The following is a 22,124-nucleotide window of genomic DNA, read 5'->3' on the forward strand; positions in this document are numbered from 1 at the left end:
GGGTTCACACCCCACATTGGGCTCTATGCTGAAAGTGTGGAGCCTACTTGGGATTCTCTCTCTCTCCCTCCCCTCTCCTCCCCACCCCTCGCATGCCCCCTCTCAAAATAAATAAATAAACTTAAAAAAAAAAGAAAAAAAGAAAAAAGATGCCTGAGTTGAACTCTGTATGATAAGTCAGCTTCAGGCTGATGAAGACAGCAAGGAGAAGGAGGAGTGGTTGCTATATGACCTGAGGAGAGGAGGGTGCTCTAGGTAGAAGCAACATGTGCCAAAGCACTTTCAGGGCATTATAAGTGTAGGCTGAAGCATATGGTATAGATGAAGAAGAAGAAAGCAATGGGGCTGGAGAGGTAGACTGGGGCCAAATTATAAAGGACCAAAGTAGGGAGTTTGGACATGATTCTTTAAACAATTTTTAAGCAACAAGAAACAGAATGGCTCTTTGGAAAGAGTACTCTGCTAAGAATAGATTGAACTGAGGTAAAAATGGAAGCTGGAAGACCAGCCAAGAGGCAAGACTGATGGTGATTTGAGCTATAACAGTTGGCTGTGGAGATGGAAATGAATTTGGGGGCTGGAAAGGACAGGACTTAGAATTTGTGTGGGTAAGTGGTAAAGAAAGAGAGATAATAAAAGTAAGAATGGTTCTAGGTTTCTGCTTGAGCAGAGAAACTGGAGGAACGGAAACATGCTTTGGGGGAGGGAAGATCAAATGTTCATGTTCAAGTCTGAAATGCTTCTGGGAAAACCACGTGGTTTTTGGATACTGGAGTGCAGGTTACAAAAGGCAGGAGAACAAAAACGAGAGGGCACTCTTTCAGATGCTACTGTCCATATAAGAAGTGTTAATAGAATCAAGGTGCCTGGGTTGCTCAGTCAGTTAAGTGTCCAACTTCGGCTGAAGTCATGATCTCACAGTTCGTGGGTTCAAGCCCCCCATAGGACTTTCTGCTGTCAACACAGAGCCCACTTCAGATCTTCTGTCCCCTTCTCTCTCTGCCCTTCCCCTGTTCTCTCTCTCTCAAAAATAAAAAATAAACACTAAAAAAATCTGCTAATAAGATCAGTGGACACAATCAGGAAATGACTTATTTCAAAAATCAATTTATGAACCACTTCCCACCCATTAGAATAGCTATTATCCAAAAAACAGAAAATGACACAAGTGTTGGCGAGGATGTGAAGAAATCTAAACCCTTGTGCACTGTTGATGGGAACATTAAATGGTGCAGCCACTGTGGAAAAGCAATATGGCAGTTCCTCAAAAAATTAAAAATAGAATTATCATATGACCCAGCAATTCCTCTTCTGGGTATATACCCAAAAGAATTGAAAGCAAGATCTGGAAAGAATTATTTGTACATCCATGTTCATAGCAGCATTGTTCACAGTAGCTAAAACATGGAAGCAACCCAAATGTCCACTGACAGATGAATGGATAAGCGAAATGTGATTATATGCATACAATGGAATATTGTTCTCTCTAAATGGGAAGGTAATTCTGACCCATGCTACAACATGGATGAACCTTGAGGACATTATGCTAAGTGAAAGAAGCCAGTCACAAAAAGATAAATATATTATGATTCCATTTACATGAAGTACTTAGAGTAGTCAAAGTCATAGAGACAGAAAGTAAAATGGTGGTTGCCAGAGGCTGGAGTGGGGTGGGGGGACTAAAAGTTACTGTTTAATGGATACAGAGTTTCAGTTTTATAAAATGAAAAGAGTTATGGAGATGGATGGTGGTGATGATTGTACATTACAAATACACCTAATACCACTAGACTGTGCACTTGAAAATGGTTAGGATGGTAAATTTTAAGTTATACATGCTTTACCACAATTTAAAAAATTGAAAAAAATCAGAGGATGCAAATAGTTGCAAGATGTTCAATATGTCAATGACTGTTTTCAAAACTTCTGATGTTAACAGTCTTGTGTCCTGGGAGGTGGGCATGTTGAGATGGCAAAGAATTCTTTGCTCAGAAATCTCTGCATTATGTTCATTGGTTATTCAGATCAAAAACTCAATATACAAAGAAGAATCCTAAAATGGCTATATTTCCAATGTCTGGAAAAATCCTTAAAGAAACATTCTAACAAATTCTGGCATTTTTAAACCCAGGCTTATAATTCAAAAATGTGAAAGTTTTCAAATGAGCACAGCATTAACAAGTCAGATTCACTTTGTTTTTAGACATTTGTCCAAATGAAGGATTCACTTTTGCTATGAAAAGAATAGCATTTGAAGGGATTTGTGTATGTAGGGAAAGGTGAGGAGGGGGTGTTAGGCCAACACTAGAGCGAGCTTTTTTGGTAGCTGCCTCCACTTCACTTCACATACTGAAAGGATCTCTACTTGCATATCCAATATAAATAGCTGGAAATCTGAGGCTGTTGGCTAAAAAGGGGTCTTCTCACATGCTTCAAGATTAGTAATGGCTCTTGTAAAAAATGTCTGTTGGAAAACTGTCTCAGTGTTCCTGATATTCAAAGAAGCAAAGATTTGGGAAGAAACAGGTCTGCCATGTTTTGTACCCTCTGGATATACTCCCCCCCCCCCCCAATTTGTTTTTATTAAACAGAAACCATTCCAGAGGACTCCAAATTCCCTGGAAACAGGTCCCAAAGGAGACATTTTCAGACACAGTACACTGAGAAGTAGGGCTCCTGTGGAGGTCACTGCTTGGGGTGGTGCAGAGGTGGAGGTAGGTGCAGCTGGGGTGGGGGGGGATGTAGCTGGAGAGAGGCAGAGGTGGGTGGAGGTGGGGTGGAGGTGGGATTAAGGGAAGTGGTTGGGTTGGGGGGCAGGGAGGAGAAAGGCTCTCGTTCAAGCCCCAACCCCATCAGAGCTACCACTGATCTATGTTTGGTGCAAGCTTCACTTTCAGATAAGATGCCATCTAAGCTCTGCTACTTACAGAAGTTTGGAAATCACCATTTGACAACAAAAGTAATTAACTTGAAGAAAATAGGAACACAATCTAAATCATACTTTAATCTTAGATACTGTGATTTAACTTAGTAACTCATGTTCACTGTCATAAGATGAAAAGCTGAAAACTGACAATGCTAATTTCCTTTTTTTTTTTTTTTTGAAGTTCTCTTCTGATAGAAATGGCATCATGTAAAGACTTTTGGTAAGTGCAAATGATCTATTCACCTTCTTTTGTAAATGAAATTAATAATACAATGGTAAAAGGAGAAGCAAATGCCAAGATATGATATCTGCCGTGTCCCTGGAGCCTGGGTTTCAGCTCATCTTAGCTCCTAAAACCAACATGGAGAACACTGTGTAATTGGGACAAGAGTGCATGTTCAGTACAGGGACTTGGGGTGAGCACCTTTGAAAATCTAGCAATGACAAGCAGAAGCTACAAACAATAAAGTACAGGGCAGATGAATTACACAGGGAGAGCTACCTAAAGCTATTTAGATGCTATATAGACTATAAAAGAAAACATTATCTTAGGAACGAAGGACTGAATCAACAGGTAGATTTGCCAGCAAACCTAGAGGATGATGGGGGCATCTGCAGTTCGGTGTGGCTCCCTACAAAATAGTATTTGGTGATACTCCCTCTGTTTGAGGACAGGGAATATCACTAAATACAGCCTTGCAGGAAGCCAAGGGATGTGGCACCTGACTCACCTTTAACTCCCTTAGTTAGTAGATTAGGGGCTTGCTGCCAGGTTGCCAGTTCCTGCTCCAGTCTGACCTGCAGCTCTGGGTCTATTTTAATTCTTCCATGAAAATACCGACACAGACTGCCTGAGTGACTAAAAGTCCAGTCAGTTAAGTGGGGAAAAAATGGGTCAAATCAGTTTTTTAACTAATACTAACCTTAACTGTGGGTCCCAAATGTATAGTATTTTTTAGAAGCAAACCAATGATAAGGGGCACCTGGGTGGCTCAGTCGGTTAAGTATCCAACTTCAGCTCAGGTCATGATCTCACAGTTCATGGGTTCGAGCCCCACGTCGGGCTCTGTGCTGACAGCTTGGGGCTTGGAGCCTGCTTCGGATTCTATGTCTCCCTCTCTCTCTGCCCCTCCCCACTCAGGCTCTGTCACTCTGTCTCTCTCTTTCAAATATAAATAAACATTAAAAAAATTTTAATGATAAATGATAAAACAAATTTTCATTTTCTATAAATAATTACATATTTTCTAATAAAACCAAACTGTTGATTTGTAAAGGGATTTGCTCTCCCTTTATGCCTAACACAACATGAAACTCATTTTCCAATTTGTAATAAGCAAAATTTTTCTTAAGGAAGGAAGGAGATGCTTAATGTTAGCTTCCTTTCTGAAACTACACTCTTGTCACTGAAAAGTGATTCTATAGGGTTTTTTAACATTTAGAAATACTGTAACATTTAAATATTGTACTGGAATAAAATACTTCAAAAGCGTCAATTTGTGCCAACTCATTAAAGCACAAAACTTCCCATAATTTTGAAGAAACATGGTATTTAAGCTTTTTAAAAAAAAATTTTTTTTTAACGTTTATTTATTTTTGAGACACAGAGAGACAGAGCATGAACGGGGGAAGGGCAGAGAGAGAGGGAGACACAGAATCGGAAGCAGGCTCCAGGCTCTGAGCCATCAGCCCAGAGCCTGACGCGGGGCTCGAACTCATGGGCTGTGAGATCGTGACCTGAGCCGAAGTCGGACGCTTAGCCAACTGAGCCACCCAGGCGCCCCAAGCTTTTAAATGGTATTAGTGAATGAAACACATAATATTGCTTGGAGATAATAAACACAGAGTGAATAATTTAGGACAGAAGAGATAAAGTAAAAAAAAATTAATTAGGGAAATGCTCAATTCAATTTTTTTTCCTGATTTAAAGTCAAATTGGTTAGGTAAGTATTCATTTCGGTGACAGGAAATACAATAACATATTTTGAATGATAGTGAAAACACCAGAATTTGGAAAATCTATCAAGTGTCAAAGTTTACTTTGCATCATCTATACAAACTCATAAGGCATATAAGTGTTAATAAAATGGTTATATCATTGTTAGATGTGCTCAGAAACTTCCCAGGCACCTACATTTTTAATTACTGATAGAGTTATTTTAAATGTTTCCTATCCACTCATTAAAATATATCTTCCAAAGATCTCCTTAAATTAATAATAATTGGTCTCATTCTAGGAATTGTTTTTGAAAATTAAATTACATTAATTTTTAATCTAATTCAAATGTTAATTCAGATCAACCCTGCCCAGTAAGCCTGAACTCCTAAAGCTTTTGGTGAATGATTTAAGCCTTAGGCTTGGTTGTCTATTTGTGTGGTTTTCAAAAAAATTAGTGTTAAGCCTTAACTGATCACTCATTTTTGAGGAAAAAGGAAAAGGACAAGCTGACAGTGAATCGTAGATTAACTGAAAGAATTTATACTGATCTTTGGAACACAACTGGGAGCACACACTCTCCTCAGGCATGAAGGCCTGGTTTTTGCTCTCCTGTGGTCAGCTGAGGTTACGCACTGGTTGTGGAGGGGAAGATGCACACAGACAAAGAGGAGAAGGAGGACAGAGAAAATGAAGAGGTGACACTGTTGGCAATAAAACTCAGGCCTTTGGGATACCCACATGACTTCCCTGTATTTGAAGTTACCATGGTGAGGGCAGATTATTAAAGCAGAAACTGCTTAAGGAATATGGGAAGACAAGAACACATCTCCTCTCAGTAAAGCTCTAATTTGAGCAATGGTTAACATCTGAAACCTAACCAAAGGTCCCCTTTCAGCATAATCTTAAGAGTTGACAATCCATGAATAAGAATCTAACTGTTAAGACTCTCAAATCCTGGGGCAGGTCATGCATCCCAAGCCCAGCAGGGGGCGTGCTGGCCTCGGAAATCACAAAGGTAGTGGCCAGAACTAATCCCCTTAGGCGGTGCATCCCCAGGGCCCTTATAGCTCCCCATTCAGACCAACACGTAGGCCCAGAACAAATGGGTTGTGGACCACCCATATGTGGCCCCTGCTCTACATCATCATATGATCCAGTCACACAGCTCCCCTTAATGGAAGGACACGGAAGTCTATCCTAGCAAATTTAGAAATTGAAATAATTATGCCAGAAATACCTTGCCTGAGTGCCTCCGATTTTATATATTTTTTTAATGAAGATTTATTTATTCATACAAACCTTTTATACCTTAGATACTGACAGATGAGGGTAAGGAGTGTTTCTCAAACTTGATTTATATAAAGATCCATTTCAAAAGAAAACAATTCTGAAACTACGCTTAGATTTCATCAGTTTGAAACTTAAGAAATTAAAGTCTTATTCTGCAGAAATGGTTTTTGATTGCAAATACTTGCCATTAGAGTTTTATATTGGAAACTGACTTAAAAATGTTTTCAGGTTTTCATTAAAATGAACATACAAAACTCCAAATTCTCACAACCCATCCAGATCCCTAACACTGTATTTGGGAACCCTATTGGAGAAATATAATTTTATTAAAAAATGATTATGTTAGGGGCGCCTGGGTGGCGCAGTCGGTTAAGCGTCCGACTTCAGCCAGGTCACGATCTCGCGGTCTGTGAGTTCGAGCCCCGCGTCGGGCTCTGGGCTGATGGCTCAGAGCCTGGAGCCTGCTTCTGATTCTGTGTCTCCCTCTCTCTCTGCCCCTCCCCCGTTCATGCTCTGTCTCTCTCTGTCCCCCCAAAAATAAATAAACGTTGAAAAAAAAATTTAAAAAAAATGATTATGTTAAAGACATCCTGGAAATTTTTTTAAAATTCAGAATATTAATATTTCTCTACTTGACAAATTTTTCTCTTTAGATTTTTTGACTAGAGAGGATGTATAAATGGTGTAGGTGAGTAGGACCAAGCTTGCATTGTTTAGGAACTCAGTTACAGTAAGAACCCCAAACCTGCAAAGACAGAGTCTTAGAGTATTGCTTGTTGTCTCATCTCCCAGCATATTCTATGTTTCCTCCCCTTTGTGGTAGACATGCTGGGCTGATAGATCATGGGACCAAGAAACATGATCTTTCCAATGGCCTAACAACTAAGTTTGCCTGCCACAGGCAAGAAGACAGTCTCCATAAAAATAAAAATAAGAACTCGGGTCTTAAGTATTGCAGGCAGCGTGGAGACAGGCCAATCATGTGTGCACATACTCGGCTAGTGACAGTGAGGGTAATATTTCAGCTTTACCAATGCCTGTGATCAGGAGGACAGCAAGTGCAGTCTCATATGACCTATTTTAGCTCAGGATAGAGGCTTCCACAGAGTTGGCGTGGAACAGGCCTTCAGGGGTCTGTCGGTACATAGCCTGCCCACGGGCTGCAGCATGGAGGGTGGAGAATCTAGGTCAGGGTCACCATGGGCTGGTTTAATCTTTGTCACTGCACAAAGGGCTATAACAAGGTATGGGGAAGGTAATAGTTACCTGTTCGAACGAATGGAGTCCACTCTCTTTTCCTAACCTCACCATATCTTCCAAAATGGCTTTTTTCAGCTCCTGAATTGAACCATATAGGAAAAATTACAAGGCAAAAACACATTTCAAAATGGAGGTACAGGAAACAACGAGTTTTGAGCAAAATGCAGCTGATGGTTGTGCCAACACCCACCCCAATCCCCACCCCCCTCACTGGGGCTGATGCTCCAGGCCACACACGGCCACCACCTCTCATCAGGCAAGTAACTGCCAGGCACAGCCAGAGGAGTGGCCATGAACAGACTAGGGGACCATCCATTTTTTAAGGCGGCTCTTTGTTCAGCCTACTGAGTCCCAGGGATCCTGTCACCGCCAGAAGAGCCCAGGACCCAGTGGGAGCACTAGGATCAATGGATGCTGCTGAAAAATGGGCCATGAGCCTGGAGGAGATGATGCTGAGCCAGAGCACAGAGATCTCAGAGCACAGGGATCTCTTCTCTAGGACCTTACATGTGCCCAAGAGGCTTCGGGAAGATGTGAGTGGTAAAGCTCTAAGCAGGAAGAACTGAGTTACTTTTTCAATTCCATGACTGACTAAGCCCAGTGCACACAAAAGCCACCTCACATTTGGAGAGAGCAAGGCCAATGAGTTAGAAGGCCTACAGTCACACTGGATACTGCTGCTAAGCAGCTCTATCAACTGTGTGGCCTCTGGTAAACCCCCTCTCTCTCTGGACTCTCCTGCAAGCTGCAAAATGGCAGGGTGGGACAAGCCTCCTGGGATGTCTCCCAGCTCTAAAATTCAACAGCTTATCCAACTCTCTAAGAAGAAATCTGCATTTTTTTCAACAACAATAATGAAAAGATGAACCTCTAGTTTAGGATTTCTACCATTTATAAAGTCAAGTCAGAAATTTCCCTACATGTTCAAAATCCACTGCTTTCCTGTGTTTCTGTCCTCCCGTTATACAGTAACATAAGAGGTCCAGCAGCCAAGGTACAGACCTTATTTGCACAGAGCTCTGCATATGACCCTTCAATTCCTCTCTTCTGAGCCCAAGAGGGCATGACTTCAGGGTCAGGCACAACAATGCCCACCAAATAGGCCTGCAATCCCAACCAAAGGAAAACACAGTCATTACAAATGCTTTCAAAGTGGTTATTTGTGGTCCAGCATTAAAAATAATCTCTTGGTATTCTCAGATTCCACCCTTTTCTAAAAATAAGTGCATCCTTATGTTATGATACATTTCCATCAAAACAACACACATCTTGACTATTTTCTGATATATTTCCTTACCTTTTAAAAAATTTTTTCTTTTTAATGTTTATTTAGAGAGAGAGAGAGCTGGGGGGACCGGGAGGGAGAGGGACAGAGAGAGACTGGGGAGAGAGAGGAGTCAAAGCTGGTTGTGAGCTGACACCAGAGAGCCTGATGTGGGTCTTGAACTCACTAACTGTGACTTCATGACCTGAATTGAAGTCTGATGCCCAACTGACTGAGCCACCCAGGTGCCCCACTTAAGTTTTTTTTTAAAAAGTTAATAAAGGATAAGCTTAATGTGATTAAGAATCAGTAAAGTTAGACCTACATGTATCTGATTCTCATGCCAATCTTTTTTCTTTTTTTTTTTGAGAGGGAGAGAGAAAGAGAGAGAGAGAACAGTGGAGGGGCAGAGAGAGAGGAGAGAGAGAATCTCAAGGGGGCTCCATGCTGTCAGCACAGAGACTAATGCAAAGCTTGAATTCATGAACCATGAGATCATTTCATGCTCATCTTAAATGAGAACACCTTTAGGATGCCATTCAAAAAATTCTATGAACCAAAAAACATGTACTTCTCAGGGTTTCTCACCAGTTTGAAAATGTTTTATTGATATGGTCCCCAGTCATGAAGAATTCCATTTTAATTTTTAAGGGCATTGTCTTAAAAAATAATTTAATAATAGTTGTTTATATAAATGCAATGATAGCACAGAATATGTTCACAGTGATCTTGCTGACTTCAAGTGTAAATGATGCTGAAAGGAGAATAAATATAAATCTTCTGCAAATAATTTAATCCCAAACTATGTTAACATAATAGTTTAATATACTGAACCAATATATTAAGCTATGTTATCATCATTACCATTATTTGCAATACTGTACCCATTTGTCTGTAAAGTTCATTTGCATATTTCAAAATCTAAACAGCAGAAACCCTGAATCCTGCTTTGGCATCTTACCTCAAAATCCCTCTTGGAAGTAGGTGGAGCCTAAGTTAAAAGTAATGGGAATGTTCATTACTACTATTTCAAGCAACTTATTTACCTAATTGCAATTTATCAAACTATAAGCAAGTAAGATTTCTCATTTAAAAGCAATTTTCTCTCAGGGCACTTGGGTATCTCAGTTGGTTAATCAACCAACTGTTGATTTCAGCTCAGGTCATGATCTTGTGGTTCATGGGATGGAGCCCCATGTTGGGCTCTGCACTGACAGCGAAAAGCCTGCTTGGATTTCTCTTTCCCTCTTTGCCCTTCCCCTGATCTCTCACTCTCAAAATAAATAAATAAGCATCTTAAAAAAGCAATTATGGGGCACCTGTGTGGCTCAGTCAGTTCAGCATATGACTTCAGTTCAGGTCATGATCTCACATTTCTCTGCCTCTCTCCAGCTCATGCTCTCTCTCTCAAAAATGAATAAACATTTATTTTTTTTTAAAAAAAGAATTTTCTCTCATGATCTAATACGTAGGAGAATATCAGTGTCTGACTGGAAATTAATGTTTACCACTGTAATCAAGTACCAAAGATTTATGAAATTATTCCCAAATAACTCTAGATTTTTCAGCAGGCCCAGTACACACGGAAGGGCTGAAGCACAGGAGACTCACCTTTAAGCTGTTCCCGTGAACAAAGATTTGTGCCACAGGCTCACTCCGTATGTAGATGTTCTCAATCTTCTCGGGTGCAATATATTCGCCCTGAGCAAGTTTAAATATGTGCTTTTTCCGATCAATAATTTTAAGAGTTCCTGCCTGTGGAGTTGGACAAACAGCTTCGTGAAAAGATAGCATTCTTGAGCCTAAACCCCTGACTCAATGGTGCCATAGCCCCTCACCCCTGTCCTACCCCACCCTGCAAACCCCACCTGGATCTGCTCCTTCATCTGAGGTCTCTGCTCTTACATGTCCCCTGTGTGGCTGGAGAGGGCCACCCTGCACCACAGGTTGATGCTTTTCAAGATCTGCTGGACCCTGAGTGCCCACCCTCAGCACTTACCTCCCTCCCCCAACTCTCTGTTCCCATGCCTGCCACCCTCATGCCCAACAACAGGTGTCCCGTCCTCAGGAGGCCCATCTACCTGTATCCTGGCTCCCCTCTCACCCAGGCCCTTGCTCCAACTGTCCCTTTTCTCACCACCATCTTCAAATTCACTCCTTCAAACAAAGCCTAGGCTTCTCTGCCCAGTTACTGCTTCTACTCCCAAAGAGTGGCCTCTCCCTTGCCCAGCATACAGCACAGCCTGGTAGAGGCTCCTACCTGACAGACAAGATGCATCAGGAGTCCTCACCATTCCAGGGCCTCTGCAGCAGGCAGGCCACCCCTTGGTCAGTGAGTGCTTGTGGCCCTGGCTTCTAGAACCCCTCTTCCCCCCACCTCACTGACTCTATTCAACCTCTTTGAGTTTCTCAGGTGAAGAGGTGGGTCTCTTTCCTTGGCTCAACCCTCCTTACCTCCACTGACAATATTACTTGAAATAACCGCCATTTATTTCTTCATTCATTGGCCATTCTCACTTCTGCCTAACCATCCAGCCAAACTTCTTCACTGAATTGCAGGCCCAGAACCTAACACTCAGAATGCTTCAGAAACCAGACCGTTTGCCCTGCACGTTACAAACAGGCCACTAAGGAAACCCATCTCTGTCTTCCTCATGCCTGTCCCAGCTCCCATGCGCCAAACTTGGGAGATGGCCTTGCTATTTGCCTCTCCTGGGATTTCTAACAGTCAGGCTCATTGTCCTCAATCATAAATCCCTCTCACACCCCCTCCTTCTCCCATCAAAACCACTTCCTGGCCAGGCTTCTGCATACACTCTGTCCCTCCCCTCTATCTGTTTGATTAGCCAAAGCAGAGCAATCTCTCCAGAAAAGAAAAAGCCAACCGATTCTGTGTCGTTCAAAACCCAGGCTGGACCTTAGGCACTCTCCCTATACTGGTTTCTTTGGCCCTCCTGGCATCCCCTCAGCTGGTTGTCATCACCTCCATTTTACAGATGATGAAAGTGAGGATGAGAGAGGTTAGTTAATTCCTCCAAAGTCACACAGCTTGAAAGTAGGGAAACCAGGATTTGAATTAAGTCTTTCTGCATCAGAAGTTTATCTCTTTTCTTTAATCTAATACTATTTCAAAACAATAATAATTTTTAAAAAATGGACTCCTCCAGACCGCCTGCCTGCTGTCTTAGGCTCTTAGTGGAATCACAACACTAGGTCTCCACATGAATTAGTTTACTTGCTTCTTATAACACCCTGCAAGGTGGGTGGTTGCATCGAAATTATAGGGAGTCAGGAGCAGATCCAAGGTTCTGTGGAGCTTCAAGCAGTTTCCATACTTGAGGGTCCTCCTTCTTTCAGAAAAATAAGGTGAAACGAAGGGCAGAGGCTTGGAAGTTACCTTTGTAAGTGAGGGGCCCTGAGCCCAAGCTTCCTGAGCTGATGGGACAATCCCCCCTTAGCCGGCCTGCAGGACGCTGCTGCCTCTCTGGGCCCCCTCCTCCACACCTGGGGGGGCCTCAGTTAGAATCACCTACCTCACACCTCCAGTGTCTCTCTACTCAGCATGCGCTCTTACTTCTGCTCTGACTGCCCTCACTCTCTCCTCTCTCCTCAGAACATGACTCACATCCGAAGACTCCAGCAGGTGCTTGTCCTCCTCTGCCTCTCCCCAGGTGAACATGGCCCTCAGCTTATGTCCATCATATTGGCCTGTGAACTGTCTAAAAATGCATCTTTCCTCTGAGCAGAGTCCCTGGCCCAGGGTACATATACGGTACACTTCCATGTCTGCTACAGGAATGAGGGTTTCTCAATTCAAGCAGGGACAAATCGGCTCACCAGCCCAGAGGACCACTGCAGGGCTCAGCATCATTCATGTGCCCAACAAACTCGTTTCTGAATGGCCACCCTAAACCTTAGCAACTTCCCAAAGACACAGGGGATATTTGTGGGGTGGGCTGCATCAGGGGAGAGGCTCTTGGTTCCAGTGACAGAGCCTTTTCCTGGTCACAGTTTTTATCTAAATATGTCCCATGCACCAGGCATTGTATTAACTGCTCTGCAGGTGTAACTCATTTGTTCCTCACAACAACCGTAGAGGTAAGCAGTGTCATTATCCCCACTTTACAAATGCCAGAATGAGGCCCAACAACTGGGTCTGGCTGCGTCACAGCCAAAGAATGTCATGTAGCCTTACTCTTTTACTCCACAAAAAAGTCTGTGGCCCCAGAGAGGGATGAGACTTCGGGAAAAGGCCTCAGAGCAACTGCTGACGGAGCCAAAGGAACTCAGATACCCTCCCACCCAGTTCCAAGCTTTTCTTACTGCTCGGTGCAACCTCTTGGCTAGGGGCCAGCATCTGTGGGCTCCTGGGCCCTGCCTTTCTCAGACCTCCCAGGGCTATGAACTCCCTGTGTCTTGCACTCCACCCACTGGATTCCACAGCACTGTCTGATCTGTATCAGAGAAAGAGATAAGGTAGGGAGTGGATCTTAAACTCCAGCTCTACCCTCCCATAAAGATCTCTATCCCCTTTATCAGGAGGATGGACAAGAAAACTTTTGGGGGCAAGGTAAGGAAGAACCTCCCAATCCTCGAATGGCTAATTCAGTTCCTGAATGGCTAATTGTCAGGGCAGGTAAGGAGAAGACTTTTGCCTCTGAAGTGAACTAGATTACACACCCTCGCACCACCAGCATCTATGAGGAGCCATGGTTGCAAACATACGCACCGGCAGCCATTTCCCAATGTCCCCAGTATGAAGCCAGCCGTCACTGTCCAGGGCCTCTTTTGTCCTGTCTGGATCTTTCAAGTAACCTTTGAACACATTTGGTCCTCTCACACATATCTGTGGGGACAAACACCAGGTTTCTGTCAGCCCACAGCATGAGGGGTCCTGAAGGGAGGCTGGTGTGAGACACACATAGAATAAGGTATCCTATTCCTCAGGAAATGCACTGCGGAGAATGCAGTGGCCGAGAGAGAGGACAGTAGCAGCTACCAGCAGATTGTCACCTGTCTCCTGCTTCTCTTAAACACCATCTTCTGTCCTTGCCATCTCTTCTCCCTGTCCTGGCCATCCCAGGCCTCCTTCCCTCCCTCCCTTTAGCATATGCTGCTTTGTGACACTGGATGGGGTCTCCTCAGGTATTGATGACTGGCTAATTCCCCAGACATGCTTGAGCCCTCTTCTTCATGACTAGGCAGTCAGCTTTCTCATCTACACCCATACGGTAAACAAGGACAGGCCAGCACTACCTACCCCTTCTGGCCTAGCTTCAAGTGGTACTGTTTCTGCTGGGACAGAAACATAGTAACAGGCCAAGTCAGTTAGGAAAAAAAAAAAATGAATTAAAAAAAAAAAAGTTTGGGAATTTCAAGTCTTGATTTAGACCAGCCCAGTCCCAACCTTGGGGGTTGGTTGCTTCATAAATAGGAGAGGAAATGCTGAATTAAACAGAGTCAAATAAATCAGTAATTTAAAGTGACTTTACATGTAAGGTGAAAGAAAAATAATTCCCTTTCGCTCACTCTATGTGGCATCCACAGACATGCACAGCTAAATTCCTAAGTTTACCTCTCCCTCTCCTTTGTAGGTCCAATAGTTCAGTTCCTCGACATCGACGAGCTTGATATGATTGCAGGGCAGAGGTGCCCCTACATGCCCTACAACACCAAAGCAATATGGCATTTGTCAGTGTTCAGATCCATTTCAGCACTGAAGATGCTCCATGCCATGTAGAACCCCTCCAGTGTCAAAGTGGGGAATTATGGAAGGAAAGCAATATATCTTTATTTATTTAATTTTACATGTTTTATTTATTTTTAAGAGAGAGAGGGGGACACAGACTATGAGTGGGGGAGGGGCAGAGAGATAGAGGGAAACACAGAATCCGAAGCAGGCTCCAGGCTCCGAGCTATCAGTACAGAGCCTGACGTGGGGCTCCAACTCGTGAATTGCGAGATCATGACCTGAGCTGAAGTTGGATGCTTAACCGACTGAGCCACCCACACAATCCAGAAAAGCAATATACCTTTAGATGAGCATTTGTCACAGGCAAGCACTGATGAGAAAAAAAAAAAAAAAAGGTCTGGAGAAAGGACAGGCCAATCTCTGTTAGGTCTGTTTTACATCTGAGTCTTAAAAAGCTAGACAGGCACACCTGGCCCAGCACCAACCTGAATAGGGTCTGTAGGGGGTTCATACCCACACCAACCACACTATCAGGACCTTTTACAATAGTGCCCATATTCAACATTTTTTCCCATTGTGAGACCCTTGGTTTTCGGATAATATATAGTCATCATCACTTTTCCTCCAGTCACCAGACTATTGATTAATGTGCATAGTAATCATCTAGAAATCTTGTTAAAATACAGACTCTGATGAGGCCTAAGTATCTATGTCCCTTATGACACCAAGGCGATACTGATCCTTCTGGTCCACACATAAAACTTTGAGTAACAAAGGAATGGGAGACAAGGATGAGGTAACTCATCCCTGAAAGATATGACTTCAAATGTTGTTGGTCATATATACTCCAACCACAAAATTACATCTAAGTCATTTTCTAGTAACTGTGGTTGTTAACACAAGTCACTGGCAAGGTAGAGGATTTTTAAGCAGGTGCTGGCCAAGGTCCTGAAAGAAAAGTGAGCCACGTAGATGAAAAATGAGGCTGACACTCTGGTTTCTCTTTTAAATGACAGGCTGCCAACTTTTACAATACTGTGCAAAGATATCTATCCTCTCATACTCAATAGCTTTGCAACTTTTTGCAGTAAATATGATTTAAAAAGGCAAAAACCTCAAAAATCTTACATAGGAAAATGTATAAGATGACATTAAGAGGGAAGAGAGTGTTCAGAAAGAAGGGGATGTGTGAGTGATCAGGAAATATGATGGCAACAACAAGAAAAGAGCTACTGTTCCAGGATCTCAGAAAACAGTACTTACAGTAAACTTTCCAGCAATAGAGAGATCAAAGAATTTATACATAAGACAGGCTTTATTCAACTAGAGTGTGAAGAGATAAAACGTGGACAAAAATGCTTCTGTCCATGATGTGGCCAGATATGATTTCAATTTGGAATCCACCTATCATGTTTCTGCTGACTGCCTCAAGGTGTTCTGAAAATAGCATTACATTACTGTGCATATTTCTTTTCCATGTGCATCACCCTAAGTTTTCTGGTTTGTAGTTGGGCAAACTTAAGGATGAAGAGTGGCTCCAGGCTCCCAGAGAAAGTTGGTATCCTCAAGGATTCTTTTGTTCCGTGCTTTTCAGATTCTTCCAGTGTTTGGTTTAAATTTGGTGATGGGCAATACATGGGCTACCTACTGCTTCCTCCTTGCCTTGAAAAGTAAATCTCTTCAGAATGAGGGCGTGGAAAGGGGCTGCTCCTTCCTGAAGTTGCTGTTTTCTTCCAGACATTAACATCATAGGACACCCCAGTTCCCAAAGAGCCTCAGAAATGGCCCTTTAAGAAATAGTGCTCTTGGGGCACCTGGATGGCTCAGTAGGTAAAGCATCCAACTTCAGCTCAGGTCATGATCTCACAGTTCATGAGTTTGAGCCTCACGTTTGGCTCTGTGCTGACAGCTCAGAGCCTGCAGCCTGCTTTAGATTCTGTGTCTCCCTCTCTCTGCCCCTTGCCCGCTCACACTCTGTCTCTGTCTCTTTCTCTCTCTCTCTCAAAAGTAAAATAAGCATTAAAAAAAAAGAAATAGTGCTCTATTCACTATGAACTTGCCTTTCTTTCGTAAATAATATCCAATTCATAGCCTACTTACTTCATTCTAAAACAACCACAACCAGGGGCACCTGGGTGGTTCAGTTGGTTAAGCATCCAACTTTAGCTCAGGTAATGATTTCGCAGTCTGTGAGTATGAGCCCCATGTCAGGCTCTGTGCTGACAGCTCAGAGCCTGGAGCCTGTTTCAGATTCTCTCTCTCTCTCACTCTCTCTCTCTCTCCCCCCCTCTCTCACTCTCAGCCCCTCCCCTGCTCACACTCTGTCTCTCTTGCTCTCAAAAGTAATAAATAAACATTAAAAAATTGTTATAAAACAACCACAACCAAGGCTGTGTGGTATTTAGAACCTGCAAAATCCAATATACTGATACTGACTGATATTGAAAGCATTTTTCTACCTGGAACCGTATTCTGTCATGTACTACTTTTTTCAAATGACTTCTAGTTCTCTATAAAAGAAATAGGAAAATACAAAACATACTTGGAGAATACTAAAACATGTTACAAAAAGAACGACATCCATAATGCCACAACCCAAACATAATCACCATCAGTTTGTTTCTTCTTTTTCTGTCACTTTTTGAGATCTTGCTGTTTTTAACTCAGCAGTGCCCCATGAGTCCCTCCCATACCTACAGGCCATCCTACCTGAGGTCCAGTCCCCAGGCGTGGTGAAGGTACATCCAGCCGTGCACTCAGTTTGGCCATAGCCTTCATAAACCTTCAAATGGAAAACAAAACCACACTGTAAGTATACATGCTCCTACAGCTGATGGCCTTCCCTTTTCAGCCAGCTAACTTCCCACTGAGCATCTAGCTGCTCCATGCTGGTGACAGAGGGAGGGAGGTGCTTTGGAGGTAGGTTTCTCCAGGTGAAACGGAACACAAACAACAGGTGTGACCACTTGGTTTGGAAGAAGGGTGATTTGTACCACAGACACTTAGTAGATAAGGTTATGTGGTTTGGGTTAAAGATTTCTGACCTATTTTCAACTACTGACTCTATTTTTCATTTGGATGATATGTATTAAAGGCAATTTTTTTTAAGTTCATTTAGTTATTTTGAGAGAGACAGAGAGCACCAGCAAGGGAGGGGCAGAGAGAGGAAAAGAGAGAGAGAATCCCAAGCAGGCTCTGCACCATCAGTGCACAGCCTGATGCAGGGCTTGAACCCACAACCATGAGACCATGACCTGAGCTGAAGTCAAACACTTAACCGACTGAGCCACCCAGGAGCCCGTGGGTTTATTATTTTCTATTTTATATGTAACATAATTCAGTTGTCAGCATATGTCTGGAAGAAGACAGAGAGAGAGATACAAAGTGAGGAGGGGAGGGGCAGAGCAAGGAGGGGAGAGAGAATCCCAAGCAGGCTCCACACTGTCAGTGCAGAGCCAGATGTGGGTCTCAAACTCATCAACCAGTAAGAGATCATGACCTGAGCTGAAATCAAGAGCTGGACACTTAACTGACTGAGCCACCTATGCACCCCAAAGACAAATATTTTAAAACCTACTGTAAGTTTTACTTGAACTCTGTTAGATATTCCCCTCCAGAGCATGCGCACGCACACATGCTCTCTCAATCTCTCAAAATAAACTTTAAGAAAATATTAGTTGAACAGATAAATGAAAAAATGAATATTTTAGAGATGACAAAACCTACTGAATCAAATAAAAAAACATCAGTGAACTTTGATCCCCCTCTCTAGTGCTCTTTTTCTGGGTTGGGAGATATTTTGCAGGATGGAGAACTCAGAGATGCTATTGCAGGTGTGGTATGGGTTCTCCAGCACAATGATGATCCACATGTATTTTATCTGACCCCTTTTCCTAGAGTAGATACAACTGGACTTTGCAGGATATCACAAGATCATCCTGGCTTTCACTGAGCCTTTTTTCACCCTCAGAGGAGGGAGCTTTTGTCCCACTAAAATTTTGCCCCCAGGATCTTCCTCTATACAGTAGAGGGTGTAGTGGGCTCCCTGCTCTGCCTTAACACACATCCCATTGCCCCTAGGGAAAGTCACATCAAGGCAATACCTGGCATCCCAGAGCTGCCCGGAGGAATCCCAGGACTGCTGGTGAAGCCGGGGCTGCTCCAGTAACAATCATCCGCACACACCCGCCAAGATTAGCCTGTGGGAAGAGAAAAGAACCTGCCAGTCTGGGCTGCTGAAGGTGGCATCTAACCCATCTGGGCCTCTTTCAAGGTCAACATTCAACAGTTGGATCCGACCTGACCCTAGGTCAGGTTTAAAAGAGAAGGCCTGAGGCTTTATAACATGTGAGCTGAAGATTCAGTCCCTTCTCCTTACAAATTAATCAACCCAATCAGCTTTGCAACTCGACCCACGAAATGGCCAACTTCTCTTCGCCTTTGGAGGTAAGTGCCACTCTTCTGGGCAGTGTTCTGTAATTTTGGTTCTCCCTTCCTTGAAATGAACAGCTTTCCTCTCATTCTCCCATCATCTGCCAGCAGCCAAAACAATTACTTAGAACAATTTCTTCCCACTTCCATCTTAATGGCATAGCCTTTTTTCATTTATAAATCAATACTGTTTTCTGCTCTATTGACTATGCACTGCAGAGGACAAAGAATTGTTTCTGTAAGTTGAGCCAAGAGAGTTTAAATATTAATTTTCTTAGAGCTAAAAATAAGGTAGTAAGAAAAAACGAGTAATGCTATGAATTAGCTATAGATTCTTTGGGTAATGCAGAGCTTGACAACTTAAATGAGGATACAGAAGTGAGTAATTCATGATCAGTCTGCACTGGTAGGGGTTGAAGATGTAGCTAACAGGAAGGGAAAGGAAGATTCTTGGTCACCTTGCTAGAACCTAGTGTTGCTGGGAAGCCAGCATGGCCAAGGCTACTGGGAAAGGCAAGAGAAACTTCAGGCCACAGAAGCTCCTGATGGACCTGACCATAAAAGGGCAAAGTTGCCCCAATGCCTGGGAAGACCAACAGATCTATTTTCCAGGAGTCCTTCTTGCTGGTTGCCTTTTGGCAAATATCACACACATCCAAATAACAAAAATGAGTCCTTTAATATTTCAATGGTAGTTTAAGCTTTGACTTCATGAGCAAATGAATTATCATTTTATAAGCCCACTGGAATGGGTTTCTCCAATTTTTCTATAAGGCCACTTTGGTGTCACTCCATAATAACACTGTTTGTTTTCTTACCTGAATCTTATTAAAGAAGAGTTCGTCCCAGATGCTATCATTCCTGATGATTCCCTTTCGGACCTCAGCCTGTTTACGCTTTGCTGCAAACTCCAGGAGCCAGCGCTTTAATGGTGTGTCTGCTTGGCTAAAGATCTGAGGAACAGAAGTTGGAAGAAGCTGTTGGCCCCGTGTACTACCTCTAGACAGATCCCCCCAGAAAGAAGGCCCAGACTAACCAAAAGAGAAGCTCCATTTTGCCCCTGCAGGACATCAGTGGATGTGACACCCAGCTAAAGTGAACATTACCAATGTCTGGCCACATTGTAGGGATGGAAATTCCTGAAGAAAAATCTGTCCAAACAGGGTTTTGGAGAATGGGAAGAAAACAGGATAAGGAAGAGGACAGTGAAGGAATACAAGAAAGGAGGTTAACTTCCAGGACCTGGGGGAGGAGGCATGGAAAGCCTGCCTGGGGCTTCAGACCCTGTACCATCAAGCAGACACACAGCACATCAGCCTGGCTAGAGACCCCCTCTGGGGCTTACCTTGTCATACATCCGGTTCAGTAATCGAGGGACCACAGGGAAGATGGTGGGGCACAGAGCCTTCATGTCATCTGAGAGGAGACGGATATCTCCCTGGAAGAAGCCTACGCGCCCTCCATGGCAGTAGACGACAGACTGAAGGGAGAGGACAGGAAGGGAGGAGTCCCTCAGGGTGATCACTCCTGGCTGCAGTCCAAAGCTCTGCCCTACATGGAGGGCGCCCGTGACCCCCTATCCCAGCACCAGCTTCTGCCATGAGACACTTAAGAATGCTGTCTGGGGTGCCCCCCATTTCCCACTAAGTCCCACTCAGACACGGGGTGAAGCAGCAGGAGACAGGGAGGAATCCTGGGTCTTTGGGAGATGCCAGAGCAGCCAACTTCACTGGTTCCTGCTCCCTCATGCTCAACTCCCAAGCCCTGGGCAAGGACCTCCCTGGGGTCTCAGGTCTCTGAGTTATACTGCATCCTATCAGTAGATCTGATCCAGATCTGTGGATCTGCCCCAGGGACACCTCAGCAACTCTGGAAGGGTGTGCAGTGCCTGTGAGTACCGTGGGACAATGCTAACGCTGGCTCTGGGTATTGTTTGGTGGAGGGGGGCCAAAAGGGGGGGTGTCCTGGATGGTTCTTGATGGGGTTAGGAATATTCCAGGGGCCTAATGCATGTGCCTTTCTTTAATGTTCACAGCACCCCTATAAGTGAGGCAGCATTTATATCTCCATTTTGCAGATGAGGAATGCAAAACTCAGAGAGTTAAAGGGACTTGCCCAGAGTTGCAAAACTAGTTCATAGTAATGAACTATGGCATTCTAATCTATGTCTAAAAACCTGGAAAGCATTGCCCTAATATACCAGCCCTCCCCCAAGATAGATGGGAGAGGCTTTAGAAGACATAGCTCATTCATAAGCTGCCCCCCTGAGTGACCCATGTGTGGAAAATTATTTGTTCCCACTACCTCATGGGGACTCCCCCCACTCCCTCTACGCTCCTGTAAAGCCTATCTCAGGGCCAATCATAATGCCAGTCCCATCTCCAGAGCGAGGGATCATGACAGTTTGATTCCCCAACTTTACTGTCTTGTTTTCTTTTCCAGGAGTTGGCGAGTTTTGGAAGTTATGGTATGGAAATGTCTTGGCCATAAGTGGAGCCATATGGCACAGAGTGTGAATGGTAAAAATACTTCTGCAAAGCTATAGTTCTCTCTGAGCACAGGCCATCACCTGGGGCCTCTGTCAGAGATGTTACACCCGCAGGGAAGACAAGGCAGACCTGGGGTCTTCCCCGAAGTCCTCCCAGGACCCCTGTGGTACCTGTCTGAGGACAGGGCAGTTTAGTTCTATTTCATGGCACCAGTGACAAGTGGCACTCTGGTAGGGTTCTGGGTTCTGGGCACAGAATGTGCCTCCCTGGAGCCAGGGCCTTACCTGAACCATTCTCTCAAACATGTGTGCTAAAGGCAAATAGGAAATGTGCACATCCGCACATGTGGGAGCCCACTGACTCTGTAAGAAAACAGAAGGAGCCCAGGCAAGGCCCGGTCAGTCAGGTGGGCGTCTTACCTGGATTACTCTCTCAAACATGTGAGCCAAAGGCAGGAAGGAGATGAGCACATCGTCCTGTCTCGGAAAGATCACTTTCTGCAGGTGACGGGCATGGGAGACAGAAAGGAAAGAAAACACTGACAGGAAGACGACAAGAGAGTCATAAAACAATACAGAGAAAAATGGTCCTGGAGGGGCAAACAGGAAGAAGGGAAGGGAAATGGGGAGGTGGGTGGGGAGGAGACAGAGAGAGAGAGAGAGAAAGGCAAGATGAGAGAGAGAAAAAAATGTGTGAGAGAAAGAGGAAGATGAAAGGCGCAGAAGAAGAGAGGGAGAGGGAGACAGGGCAGCGTAGGAGGCGGAGTGTTAGGGCGCAGCCAGTGGGTCTAGGTTATCTGCAGAAGCAAAAAGCTCAGTGAAGCACACATAAAC

General features: G+C 43.8%; 1 protein-coding gene across 4 annotated transcripts in view; it reads right to left on the minus strand.

Annotated features, from left to right (window-relative positions):
- ACSL6 (acyl-CoA synthetase long chain family member 6) overlaps positions 1–22,124 on the minus strand; it is a 60,328-nt gene that overhangs the window by 3,277 nt on the left and 34,927 nt on the right. For 3 of the 4 annotated variants that reach the window (XM_043587105.1, XM_043587122.1, XM_043587131.1), the window contains 10 exons: positions 21,711–21,788; positions 20,148–20,282; positions 19,621–19,755; positions 18,475–18,570; positions 17,081–17,153; positions 14,255–14,343; positions 13,409–13,525; positions 10,291–10,434; positions 8,418–8,519; positions 7,422–7,493 (listed from right to left, as the gene is read on the minus strand). In XM_043587105.1, coding sequence (XP_043443040.1) covers positions 7,422–7,493; positions 8,418–8,519; positions 10,291–10,434; positions 13,409–13,525; positions 14,255–14,343; positions 17,081–17,153; positions 18,475–18,570; positions 19,621–19,755; positions 20,148–20,282; positions 21,711–21,788 — 1,041 coding nt within the window. Of the gene's footprint in view, positions 1–7,421; positions 7,494–8,417; positions 8,520–10,290; positions 10,435–13,408; positions 13,526–14,254; positions 14,344–17,080; positions 17,154–18,474; positions 18,571–19,620; positions 19,756–20,147; positions 20,283–21,575; positions 21,654–21,710; positions 21,789–22,124 lie in introns of all 4 variants that reach the window. The other variant, XM_043587113.1, reaches the window with a different exon arrangement.

Source organism: Prionailurus bengalensis, chromosome A1 (assembly GCF_016509475.1).
Source record: "Prionailurus bengalensis isolate Pbe53 chromosome A1, Fcat_Pben_1.1_paternal_pri, whole genome shotgun sequence".
In the NCBI taxonomy this organism is placed as follows: domain Eukaryota; kingdom Metazoa; phylum Chordata; class Mammalia; order Carnivora; family Felidae; genus Prionailurus; species Prionailurus bengalensis.